Genomic DNA, 14,006 nt, shown 5'->3' with positions numbered 1-14,006 from the left:
AAAAAAAAACATCCGGCCAGTACTACAGGCACAACGTAGGAATATTTTCTAAGTTCCACCACCCAGCACATGTAAACATGGTAAACAGCACGATGAAAAAACACACAAGTTTGGGATGGCTGAATAAAAAGCATTCCTTCTCTTCAAGGAGCAGCTGCGGTCTTTAAAGATAAATGGAACATGTTCGAACATGCCAAATTACATGGGTTTTTTTCCTCCTTAGGGGGAGGAAATCATGAATATAAATCACGCTTCCAAACAGGATTTATTATTATCTTTAAAAATTCTGAGTTGTGCAGAATTATATATTAAGATTATGTAAAACAGTAAGAATGTACTTTTGACTAGATATTTTGTTTGTTTAAAGTATAATCTTAGCAAATGACTATCACATTATCAATAAACATGTTGAAGACAAGTAAGATACTGGGCTAAGTGTGGTATAAGGAAAGGGGTCTAAATCATGTTTTTTAAACCTCAAAGAGTTTATTCAACTGAAGTGATAAGGCACACTATGAGCAAAACAAAACAGACATATGTGTTACAACATGGGTTTAGATAAGTGATAAAGGAATTTAGTAGGATTTTGTAGTTTAAGAGATAACTAAAGTTCTGGTAGTTAAGAGATAGAGATGTATGATAAAGTTCAAGGTCAGAATACACTTCTCAAGGTCTTTTATTCAGTTTTTAGTAGACAATAGTGAATCTTAGCAACCTCCCCACATTCAGAGCCAAAACATGGTATAGTTCTAAGTTAATGTTTTGGTTTCTAAATATAGGACCCTGCATTTGGCTCCATGACCTTTAGGAAGTCCTTTCGCTGCTCTGAGGACTGATTTTCTTACCTGTGAAAATAGAGGTTTTTTACTTTATCTTAGTTACGGAGCTGTTAAAAGGCTCAAATAAGATTGTATTTTCTTCTATCTTGAGAAGATACCATATATTTTTTGTTAGGGGGTTAATTTTGAAGTAATATTCCCTCTAATTTAAATAAAAAGCAAAGAAAAACTACACTTACTAACAAAAGTGATCTGCTCACTTTCAGGTAGGCATAAAGGTTATTAAATATGTGATTATTAAGCTTGTTATCGTACATGACTGCAATTATTATTCTTTTTACAAGTCAGACCAAGGATTTTAATTTTGGTCTCATTTTCTGTGTGCTATTAAGTATCTACAAGCGAAATCATTTGTCACGTTTTGCATGTATTTTGTATTACACAGGTATCACATTATCTCATTAGTATTAGAAAAGGGCAATGAGATGCGTAAGGGCAACTTGATGCTTAAAAATAAAATAGGTGGGCTGGACTAGATATGGGGACAGAAGAGAGGGCTGGAACATGATTTCTCAAAGTGTGACATTGACATATCTGGGCCTCGCCCCAGACCCACCAACTCTATCGCTGGGGTATGGTAAAGAATTTATACTTTTAATAAGCCCCTGTGGGAACTCTTGCACATTCTCAACTTTGAGACTACAGTGCTCTAGTGTATAAGCCAAAGGGCCCAGTGTTTTTCTTTTATTGATTCAGGACTTTGCCCTTCACCAATTCTCTCAAGGATCTCTGTATCACCCCAGTGCGTGTGAGGTCTTTTATTTTAGACCAATCATTCCTAATGGCTCAGTGCAAGAGAAAGTAAGTTCAGATTTGACAGATAAATTTCAGGGAGAAATCATAAATCTCAGGGATCAAACTGCCTCCCAAAAGGTAGCCTGGAGAAAGATCTATTGGTGAACATGGAGACTAAGGTTCCCTGTCTTCCAGGTCTGCAGGAGGACAAATAATCTACAGCAGAATTAGGATATTTCCCCTGCCTCCCAATTCAGTTAACCATTGACATAATCTGTTCACACAACATCCCCCTGGATAAGAAATTAGGATTGAAGGAGAATACAGTCATGAGCTGCAAAACGATGTTTCACTGAGCAATGGACCACACAGCAGACGGTGGTCTCATAAGATTATAATGGAGCTGAAAAATTGCTATTGCCTACTGATGTCATGGCCATTGTACCATCATAGTGCAACACATATTACTCATGAGTTTGTGGTGATGCTGGTGTAAACAATCCTGTTGCATTGCCAGTCATATAAGAGTATAGCACATGCAATTATTTATAAGACATAAAACTTGATAATGATAATAAATGACTGTAATTGGTTTATTTACTATACTTTTGATCATGAGTATATTCTTGCTACTTATAAAAAAAAGTTTGCTGTAAAACAGTATGCCATGTTATACCAGCAGCAGCCTCATGCATCTCGTGTTTACCACGTCTCTTGATTGCATCATTTTCTCTTGTGCTTGATTTAATCTGGTGTTTTATAAATTTAGCGTAGCCTAAGCATACAGTGTTTATAGAATCTGTAGTCGTGTACGGTAATGTCCTAGGCCTTCACACCCATTCCCTGACTCACCCACATTTACTTCCAGTCCTGCAGGCTTCCTTCATGGTAAGTGTCCTATATAGGTGTACCGTTTTCTTTTACACTGTATTTTTACTGTATCTTTTCTATGTTTACATATGTTTAGATATACAAATACCATTGTGTTACAGTTGCCTACAGTATTCAGCACAGTAACACGATGTACAGGTTTGTAGCCTAAGAGCAACAGGCTGTACCATACAGCCTAGGTGTATAGTAGGCTATACCATCTAGGTGTGTGTAACTGTACTCTATGATGTTCACACGACAAAATCACTTAATTACACATTCCTCAGAATGTATCCCCATCGTTAAGTGACATATGACTGTATACATAAGACATTTAACATGAAGTAATTTTCCTTTACAAATGGTATAACAAATATGAAGTTTGCTAAGTATTTCAATTAAATATATGCCCCACTCCAACCTTCTGCCTAAATTAATCCCTGCAGAAAATCAGGAGAATACTGTTTAAAAACATAAAACCAAAGAGCTATTGGAATAAAAATGGTATCCAGGCCTGAGTTCACAGACTGGAAGGCCTGCGGGGCGATTCTGCCCACAGAGAGGTTTTGTTTAGTCTGCAAATTGTCACTGTTGTTTTTAATTTGAATTAGTTGCCAACTTAAAAAAAAAAAAAAAGCTGGAATTTTTACATAAAAATCCAAATTTCCAAATTCTCCTGAAAAAGCGCAAGGCTGTTAACAAGGTAATAACTGGCAAAAGCTTAGTAGTGGCTGCCTCCTTTAGATGAGCTCCCCGTCAAAACTGAGGCCCACTGCTGAGCCAGCCCCCTAATCAACACTCACCCCTTGGGCTCTGTGCATCATTGGCATTCGTGGTGTTTGGCCTTACCAGGGGCATAAACACTAACCAGCCAAATTATGTAATTCTTTATGGTGACTTTCACAGCAAGGGGGGGAAGGGATTAGAACTAAACAAGAGTGTTAACTTTTTTTGCATTTCATCTAGAAATAAAGTAACCACACAGTAAACACTGGGAGGCAATGGGGTCGCACCAGGCCTGCGGAAGGTACACTCTCTCTCCTGCGCCCTTTGCCCTTCACCCACCGATGCAGAGCAAAACAGATAGGAAGTAAGCACAACGATCACCACCTTGCGACCCTTGGTATCATCACTGACAACTACCTGCCCACATTATCTACTCTTCCCAGATAGATGTGAAATAAAAAAGACAGGTCCCCAGAACACCCTACATAAAGGAAAGCCACAAGCATCCAAAATTCTATAATACTGTAGATAACAGAAGGCTGGGACCTAATAGGTTAAGTTTGGTGTTTGAAAAGTAGGTTTCCTTTACACATTTGTTTGATGAACTAATAACTCTGGATGAGTTACTCCTGATGCCTCGATTTCTTTATTAGAAACAAAGAACTACCTGGAGTGAAATCAGGAGATTTCTATCTCAAAAGTAAGTAATTATAAATCAGGTCCTTAGCTAATCTCCTACTATTATATCCTGTTAAAATCAGCAGAGTAATAATATCTCCTATAACTCAGCAATCTTCCCTAATACATAAGTGAAGTGTTTAATAAAGTATTCATGGATAGCATAAACCAAGGCTCAACTCTAGCAAGCAGTACCCAGTGAGGAGCCAGGAAATCTGCCCTGAGCAAAGGTCAACAGATTGTGTATCCTGCACAAGTCACTCTCCCTCTAGCTCAGTAGTGGGGAGGCGGGGAACAGTACTAATTATCTCTCTGTTCCTACTTCATAAGGATGTTGTAATGTCTATAAACAGATCATATTCATATTATTAGTCTTACCTCATAAGATGCCTCAATGGAACGAGAACTTTATAGGTACCTGGTAAATATGACTAATTGCTTCCCCTCTCCCAATGAGGAAAAGGGGACGGGGATGGAGGTGGCGAAGGAAGCCCAGATCAGCACCAACCTCTGTTCTGTTGGATACTGGTTTTCAGGCATCATCTTTGGCATCTGCAGGGGCTGATGTGGTGGCCGAGGGACTGCAAAGGTTTGCTGCTGTGGTCCAGGGTCTGGAAGCGAATGAGGGGTGGGAGCAGGGCCCACACCTTGCACTGGGCCAGCTGCAGCAGGGTGTGCCGAGGTTGGCAGAGTTGTCTGAGGTGGGGGAAATAGGGAATTCTGATGGGTGGGTGACAAGGGGGTGGTAGGTGGGGTTAATGGCTTGAACCCAGAGGGAGGCTTCCTATCATAGGCACTGTAAATAGAAAAAGAGAAGAAGAAACCATTAAGCTGCAGCGAAGCCTTTAGCGTGGTCACCAAGTCCAATAGAACTTTGCAGCCCATGGTTGCCAGGAAATGACAGCATTAACATAGTTAAATTGCTAGCAGCCCCGAGGGAATATTTGTACCTCTGAAAAGTGACAAACACACTGCGTCACAGGGATTTGTTTAACACTTCTAGTGATTCTTCTCAAAGATAATTTTAGCCTCTGCTTCTGGTTTCCTTTTCCTCCCCAATTCCAAAAGAATTCTCCATGCATGCATGTGTAGGGGTGGATGGATGGGGGGAGAAGTTATTACTTGGGAGGATTTTTCCAGCCCCCTCCCCCAAGTATTCCAGGGTTCCCTGGAATTAGTCAGAATCTTTGTTGAAGATAAATTTCTGCTGCAATATCACTTGAATTAACTACTCTTCTCCTCCCCCCTTTCAGACAGATCTATGTTTATCTTCTAGAGCAAAGAATAATTTAAAATTAAAGCTTCAATCCTGTGGCCTGAATATTCTTAAGTAAAGGGCACAAGCATCAAGGCTTTTTCATTTATTCTGATTTGAAGATTACTTCTTTGGTGCTTAAAGTTCACATTAACATATGATAGACATGAAGAAGTATATATTCCCTCCCTCAAAGCCACAGATCAAATATCTCAGTATTCAAGGTTCTTTCCCTTAGGAGGACTCTGTACCCCCAAGAACTCAGATCTCCCCATAGAGCCAGTTTTGTGTTTTGTACAGCACAAAGGCCCCATTTGGACTAGCCGACACCTAGAGGATTGCATAGCCAGGAAAGATTGGGTGTGCTACCCTGTGTTTCTGCTGAATAATACTGGAAACAGTCAGCTTAATGGCTATTTTCTGGCCAGCCTTTCTCTGGCTCCACTTACCAATAGTTGTAGAGGCACTTTTCTCCATAGTTAGCACCGAGAGCCTGCTCATGGCTACAAGACGACAGCTCAGAGGAGGGGCTGTGCAGCTCCCGTTTGATCTTGGTTGGAGGTGGGGCATGAAGCACCACTGAAACGAGAAGAGGGATGAGGGAGGAGCAGACAGGACAACTGATTAATGTGGAGCACAATGCTTCCTTCTGCAAACCCTGCAACGAGCCAATTGTTCTCGGAACTCATGTTAAATCACATGCCAGAGAAAGCCCAAAACTTAAAGATAGAGCCTTCCATATAAAACTGATAAAAAGTCAGAAATCATCATCTGACATTTTATTAGCCAAATCTTTTTTCCAAATTTCTTTGGTGTTGGGTCTGCTTTCCAGAGGCTTTGAAATCCTTAAAATCCTGCATATGATGGTTCTTTAAAAAAAAAAAAAAAAAAAAAAATGCAGGTATGATAGAAAACCAAGATGGCAGTTATGTAGAATTTCATATAAAAAAAAGAACAAAACAGCAAAAGATATACTGGTATACATTACAGATTAGCTTATCAAAGGCTAGAAATTGCTCTGGGAAATACATTTCATATACAGAGGAATATGTACAAATTAAGTATGTAACTTGTTAGAAGTCCTTCAAGCAACTCTAAATATCAGGTCTGAGTAAATTAAACTCAACTTTAGGGGTATTTCAAAAAATTTAAAAGCAAAGGAATACAACAAAGCACAACCTAGGAAAAGCTAACTACATACAGAAAAAGTCGTGGAAACTTTTGTGCTTATGTCTGTTCTATGCCTTTCCTAGTGACCAACCAGGAAGGGCAGGTTTTCATAACCAATCCCTTCATAGATGGTGTCAATTACTTTTCCTAAATTGATGAAATAGTACACAGGGCTGTTGCTTTGTTTGGAAGTCAACTGCATATTCCATATGTGATTCTGAGAGGGCAAAGTAACAAAGTTTTTCAAATGAATGTGACTTACATACAGCGGCCCATCCAAAGCAACCAGGTTTGCCTTTTCTGTCTTCTCTAGGAGCTAACTCATTTTAGAGAAGGCATTTTACCCAAAGCAGACGGATCAATTCTAAGGATGCTGCATCACAGTCAGTGCCCTGGTAACTCATTAAAATTCTGTTTGACTCAATGTTTACTCCTAAAATACTTCCAGGAGTTTGGTTAATTCTTAGTGATTATACTAGGTAGAATTAGCTAAACAATCATCCCTTTTCTGACTGATAAGACTGAACAATCTTTAGACCAACTAGTTTCTCTGTGCCTTGTCCAACCCCGAATTCTGGTCTCAGACGTGAACAAATGAGACAGATGACTCTATCACAGATGACAAGTGTATAAAGCAAAGTCCTGCCAGTGACTGACTAGAAAGGACAGGTTTTCATAATTCTTTTCCTACATAATGCCAGCTGCTATTCCTGAATACATGAAATAAGTTCAGAACTGGCAGATTATATTTAGAAGTCATTAGAGTCTCTCTCTGATTTTTTGATGGTGACATCATGGTAGCCAATCCTCAATTATTACCAAATGTTTTCAGACATTCAGACACAGAAAATGGCTAAGCTTGTTGTTGTTAGAATGTTGTTAGTAAATGAGAAGGGAGAGTCAGACAACTTGACACAGAAAACCATTTCCCCAATGCAGTGGATATTCTGGTGGTCTCGGCACTGCCCCTTTGTCGCTGCCTCTTCCTTTACAAGTCTTCTGTCATAAAAGTTTTGGCGAATAGTGAGAAAAGGTGATGATGTCCCAATGAAAATAAACGTGCCACGTTGTTGATAAATCTATTTTCCTTACTTTATCTAAAGAAAATAATTTCTAATCTCTGTCTTAAGTTTAGAAAGTAAACAATTAGGGTGTTAGTCAATTTTATCATTTCAGGTTTTAGAAATATACTGACATGTTCATATTATTATAAAAGTTACCAGTTCTATTGACAAAACTGACGCCAGAGGGCAAAACCAAAGCGCCCCAGAAGAAAAAGTTCATAATGGCTTTGGGAACAGAGCCATTTTGCAAGAGAATCTAAACTGCCAGCTAATTCTGATGTCTTGATTTCAAATCTACATCTACTCTTAGCATGTACCATACCATTGTGGCTCTAAATTATATGGTATCTTCTAGTATCTCCAAATTGTCTTATACCTAGAATCTTATGTTCTCTTCACAAAGGAGTTCAAAAACTATCTGATGAGTGCTATGGTCTGAACATTTGTGTCTCTCTCAAATTCATATGCTGAAATTCTAATGCCAAATGTGATGGTTTTAAAAGATGGCGGGGGCGGGGGGCGGTCTTCAGGGGTTATCAGGTAATGAGGGCAGAGCCATGTGAGGACACAACTAGACCATGCTGGCACCCTGATCTCAGACTTCCAGCCTCTAGAACTGTGAGAAATAAATGTCTGTTTTTCATAAGCTACCCAGCCTGTGGTATTTTGTTACAGCAGCCTGAATGCACTGAGACAATGAGTGACTGAATGGATTATATTTCCAATTAATTCTTAACCACATCTACCCTACAAGGCTAGGCACAATGTTAGTCATAAATATTTTTTCCCCAGGAATCAACCATTCGAAGGAGAGAGAAGAGAGTGGAACACAGCAGGAATGAGAATTGAAAGTTTCACAGATCATTGACAGGAAAGCTATTAGGGACCCTGCAAGTGCTAAGGAAGAAGGCTCAGCTCCCCAAAAGGACTGCTGGGCCAGAGGACGTGTGAAGGAGCCTGATTATGGCATGCGCTGGTCTGAGACAGTGGTATATTTAAAGCAGGAACTTAGAAGAAGCTCAAAGAATGCTCCTTGCTTTCAGTCTGTTCCCTCCTTTGGAAAATGAGATATGTGATGCTTGAAAAATAAAGAAAATGGCACAGCACCTTGCAGATGGTGCTATGATGTTGTATAATTATACACTTGCTTTCAAAAATAGAGTATTTACCTTCACACAGGTGACTTACTAAACGATGACAGAGACCTAGGACTATAAAGCATGGCAACAAACTGAAATTGAGAAAGGGTCATAAATTCCTGAGGAAGTTTGAAAAGAAATGATAAAATGATTGACTATTTGAGTTGATAAACACTTTCTAAAATTAGAAAATTTGAGTTCAAATTCAAGAGTTATAGAAGATAGGCCCATAAAGCCAATAGTGCTCGGACAACAATTCCTGTTGAATATGGACCATCTTCCTTGTTGTAAAGAATTCAATCATTCATTCAGTGGGCATCTTCTCTGAGCCAGGAATCCTGGAGGTGCCGGGATATGATGATAAGCAAAATGGACGTGGTCCTTTCTTCATGGCATATATAATTTAGTGAGAAATCTTTTAGCATCTTCTCACAGATGCAATTAGTGTTAGATCAAGGCCTCATAGTCCACTTAATCCAGGCCCCTACATTTATAGATGAGGACCCTGAGGCCCAAAGGAGTTAAAGAAATTGCTCAGTCTTGGAGCTGCTGCTAATAGAGGGGAGAGGAGGCAAGAGTTCCCCACTAAAACAGCAAAAATACCACATAACACCTGGTTGAGAGAAAGTTCTCTAGAACAAGGGAAAAATGGATAACAAATACCTCTGGAAAAGAACAAGGCAGGCAGTCCAAGGGATGGCTAGCCAGACAAACCCCTTAGCATTTACTTTGTGCCAAGTTGTCCTTAGGTATATTATTTTTGATCTTCCTGACCCAGTAAGAAAGCTACTTCCACTGTCTCCAATATAGATGAGAAAACCTTAAGACCTTAAACCTGAAGGCTTAAGAAGGTAGGTAATCTGCCCCGGTTGCATAGCTGTAAGTGGTCAGGACTCCTACCTAAACAGTTCTTAGTCATTCCATCATCTGGCCTCTCAGAGGGAATATAAAAGAAAAAGACTAAATCAAAAAGGGATTAAAAGAAACAGGAAAAGAGATAAAGAAAGAAGACAACACCAACGAAGAGTGGAGGAACACTTTTTGCCAAATTTCATGGTCTGTATCCTCATGTTTACGCTGCACTCTCCAGCTAGAGGCACACCTGATTCACCTGAATCCACTCAAGGACTTACACTTTCCCCTATCTCTAGGCCACCAAAATGCCCATGATCCCTCTCTCACTCCTACTGGTGGCTAATATTTCTTGACTCCAGTGGACTTTACTTCCTACAATCCTTGCCTCCAGTTCCAGTATTCCATCTAAAGATCTCATTCTACCTCCTACATCCCAGCTGACCAAAATCTTCTGCTCATTTAGATGACTGCAGGAACTCTGGAATACTGGGTATCTTCTACAGTCAGTCACTGACTGGCCACTAACACTGTTGCCATGGATACCATCTCTCCCCAAATGCCCTGCCCCTCCTGACTGTTCCTTGACAATATCCTCTTAATGCCACCTCTGAGGCAAGAGCAAGAGCTGTCTGACCCCTATTTGACTACAAGAACTATATTAAGTATCTGTGCACAAATATATATGAGAGTCTCTGCTTGTTAGGGGTAGGAAACACAAGGGTGGCTGGCTCGCAAGATTTTCTTTGGGTATGTACTACAAAGAACAATGTACTGCTTTGTAGGCCACTAGCACACCATTTTAAGTTTAGATATGATGTTCACAAATCAATCAACTTAACTTTATAGTTGCTCTTCTTACTAGGAAACTCTTTCTGACAAAATGATCAAAAATCAGGCTTGATCCTAGCCAATGAAATAAGTCAAGTAAAATAAATAAAAGGCAAAAGGATTAAAATGGAAGACAATACTGTCATTATTCAGATAACCTGGTTGGTACATAGAAAATATAAATTTAACCACAAAGTATAAGAATAAGTAAGCTAATTTACCAAGATCATTAGGCCAATATATAAAAATAACTATTTCTATATGCTGTAACTAAAACAATGTGAAATTTTTAAAAATGCATCTACAATAGCAATAAATAACATCAAATATCTAAAACTACATTTAACAAAAGACATGTAAGATATCTAAATTAAAAACTAAAAAATACTGAGGTAAATAAGAGAACTCTCAATAAATGGAAGGATATAGCACGTTCATGGGTTGGAAAGTTTGATATTGTAAAGATACCACTTCTTCCCAAATTTATCTATAGGCTCAAGGTAACCCCAAACAAAATCTAAGCACTACAGAAATGAGAATGAAGAAATTACAAGTATATTTAGTAACATGGACATTCACAAATAAGCTGAACAAAAGAAACCAAACACAAAAGACTACTACTGTATGAGTCCATTTACAAACCATTCAAAAACAGACAAAACTAACCTATCGTGTTTAAAAGGATGGAGGTTACTCTTGAGTCTGGGGGCAGTGCCTGTTCAGGGGGCACAAGGAGTCTTCTTGTATTCTGATGAGTTATGGATCTCGATCTAAATGCTTGTACAGTTTGTGAAAATTTATCAAGCTTATGATTGCTATATTATTTTCATTAAGTTTCTGTTTTTTACAAAAAACAGCCCCGTCTTAGTCAAATTGCATCATCAAGTTAAAACTAAGATTTCTCAGATTTTAGCAAGTCTTTCCTCTGTGATGGTATAGAAGCAGTCTTCCAAAGAAATAGCCCAATTGTTTTAAAATAGAAAAAACAGACAAACTGGCCCATTGACGAGAAATAATAAATCCCTCTGCTGACAAAATCTGTTTCCTTCCCACAAGTATAGGCCTGTGGAATCTGTCCAAGGAAGCCACCCCATGCCAGTGCTGGCAGTGAACTTCACTATTACAGCACCAAGGATCAAAACAAAGGAAAACACTTTTGTTGAATGTTATGATGAACAACAGTATTTCAAAAGAATTTTTTTTTTTTTTTTTAGAAAGACGAAAACACCTTGTCTAATAAGCCTTTCTTATGGTTTTTCATAATCATCAAAGTTTCAATTTGCTACAGACTTTGTTGTGAATACATACTCTATATATGTGGTTGGTGAGTGTTAAAAAGAAATGCCAGTTAGTTATACTGCAGTCTGAGGCGGGGAAAGACTAAGCCCATCCTTATTTCTCCCGTTTCTCACATAAGCTTTGCCTGCCTTCCACCAGTTGTTGTTATTCAGGTTTTGTTTTGGGGTTTTCCTCCTCCCTTCTTTAGTTTCATTACCTTCCTATGGAGAAGACTCATCTTTCCCAAATCAGCTGTGCAGGCCTGACCTTGGGGTGGGGCTTATTTGGTCACGCTTGACAGCCACGATCTTCTTATTTTACATAGAAAGTTGTGTCTCATGACAGAACTTGATCAGAATGTCCATGAGGCTGAATCTCAGGTGGCCAGAGCCTCTCATAGCACTTCTGAACAAACATGATGCAGAATGTACGCAAGAGTGGTCAGAGACTTCTCAAGATTCCAGAGCTGTGACCCTAAAGCGAAGGTCTGTCCCTAAGTTTACGACATTCTTTGCCACCAGCTTGAGCTCACCGTTCCTCTCTTAGAGCACTACCACTGCATCTCATTTCCCTCTCTAGTAAGAAATATGTACTGTGTAGTTCAAGAATGCAAGGGCAGGGGAGCCTGAGACATACGCCAATACCATACTTTGCTTATGTCAATGAGTGAAACATGAGGAAGGAAAGCAGAGAGAAAGACTATCAAATCAGAGGGACGTATGAATCTAAAAATGACACTGGCAAAACAGAACTGAAGAAGCCACCTGGAAGGAAGGTGTAGCCTCTTCTCTCCTGATTTACCCTTGTCAGAGTACCCTGTTGGCAAAGACCAGAGGGCTTAAGTCACCAGATGCAGTGCCCCTTGTGTTCTGTGGTTTGACAAGCACAAATACGCCAAAAGGCCTACTTTCCAAAATACTGCTGCCTTTCCTTAGCTTTGGCATGCATGCATGTATGTATGTATGTATGTATGTATGTATGTATTTATTTTGGGGACACATTGTGAGACAAAGCTATTTAATAAGAAAAAAAGGTAGCCAGGATGAAGCTTAGCTTATAAGTTCTACCATATTACCAGAGGAGGTCAGAGATGTTTTTATTCTAGGGCTGAAAAGATTAGAAATTCATTTCAAGCATAAAATATATTCCTAATATCACAATATTCTTTATAATTGCTATAGCAGCACTAGTGAATGATAAGGACAGAATACTCTGCTCTGGGAACCAAGGAGGTTCAAGGGAGATAAAGTAAGTGGTTCTGGAACTTAAAAAACAACATCTGGAAAAGGAGATGGCTTTTGGATTTCTAAACCAATTAAGAGACATGCTCAAACCCGTTTGAATGGTTAACATAGATTCTGCCTGGAAACAGTCTCCGAAAATAAAAATCTGAAGTGTTATCAAATTTAGCTGAAGGGCACAAGTTCTAAAAGAAGAATTGGGGGAGGTATAGAGAAATGTGCCATTTTCTTTAATATCTGACACAGCTGACCTCTGTAAATATAAATTCAAAAATTGAACATAGTAAAAATCATCCATAAAAAAATAAAATCAACTATTTAGTAAGCTGTGCTAAAAAAGTTTTAATGAGTCCCTCAAAAGCCCGCTCATTAAATGTGCACAAACTATTTCTGACCCAAATATTTCCATCTCACTCATTCTGTGCTTTTACCAGTGTTTTGAGGTTAATATGGCATGGATATGATAGGCGAGAGAACTGACAAGATAGGAGATTCCAGACCTAAGATCAGCACTCCTGTATGTTGTCTGCATTTCTACATATCCTTTCAAAATGTGCCCTAAAAAAGTCAGCACCTACAAAATTGGCCAGGCCTCTTCAAAAAAATTCAGTGTTATGGGGGGAAAAAAAAGATAGGCAGAATGTTACAGACTGAAGAAGATGAAAGAGGCGTAACAATAAATGCAATGTATGGTTATTAATGGAATCCTAGATCAAAAACAGTATCAATATCAGCTATAAAAGACATTTGGGAGACAACTGGGAAATTCCGAATATTACTGGATAAAGGTTAATTTTCTTAGGCTACAAAGAAGAATGTCCTTAATCTTCGAAGATGCACACTAAAGTATTTGAGGGTGAAATGTCAAAATGTCTGCAACTTGCTTTCAAATGGTCCAGAAAGAAAAAGAAAATCTATAAACAGAGACATGAAACAAACACAGCAATAGGTTTTAAAAACAAATCAGTAAAGCACATTATATCCCATCTCTGAGATACTTAAAAGAAAAAAATCCTTTTATTTATGGTTGACTAACAGGTCAAAAATAGCTGTGTTAAGAACTTCTAAACCATGCATTCACACACGAGGAAAGCCACCCTTGGCCTGTTACCAAACTGGAAGAATACTGTCCTGTATATCCTCTACCTTTACCATGTTTCGATAATATAGCCCCAGGAATCTAAAATTACACAAGGAAAAATGTTGGTCATATTCTAATGTCTAAGCCAGTGGTTCTCAATTATTCTATTCGATTCAATTCGATTCGATTCGATTCGATTCGATCCGATTCGATTTATTTATTTATTTATCTATTTATTTATTTATTT

At 38.7% G+C, this 14,006-nt stretch overlaps 1 protein-coding gene across 1 annotated transcript in view; it reads right to left on the bottom strand.

Annotated features, from left to right (window-relative positions):
• ETV5 (ETS variant 5) overlaps positions 1-14,006 on the bottom strand; it is a 53,968-nt gene that overhangs the window by 22,386 nt on the left and 17,576 nt on the right. Inside the window, exons 6-7 of the mRNA XM_011382037.2 lie at positions 5,553-5,682; positions 4,357-4,644 (exon numbers count right to left, since the gene is read on the bottom strand). Coding sequence (XP_011380339.1) covers positions 4,357-4,644; positions 5,553-5,682 — 418 coding nt within the window. The remainder of the gene's footprint in view (positions 1-4,356; positions 4,645-5,552; positions 5,683-14,006) is intronic.

Source organism: Pteropus vampyrus, unplaced genomic scaffold, assembly GCF_000151845.1.
Source record: "Pteropus vampyrus isolate Shadow unplaced genomic scaffold, Pvam_2.0 Scaffold14, whole genome shotgun sequence".
Lineage (NCBI taxonomy): Eukaryota > Metazoa > Chordata > Mammalia > Chiroptera > Pteropodidae > Pteropus > Pteropus vampyrus.
This window is presented reverse-complemented; position numbering and strand designations above follow the sequence as displayed.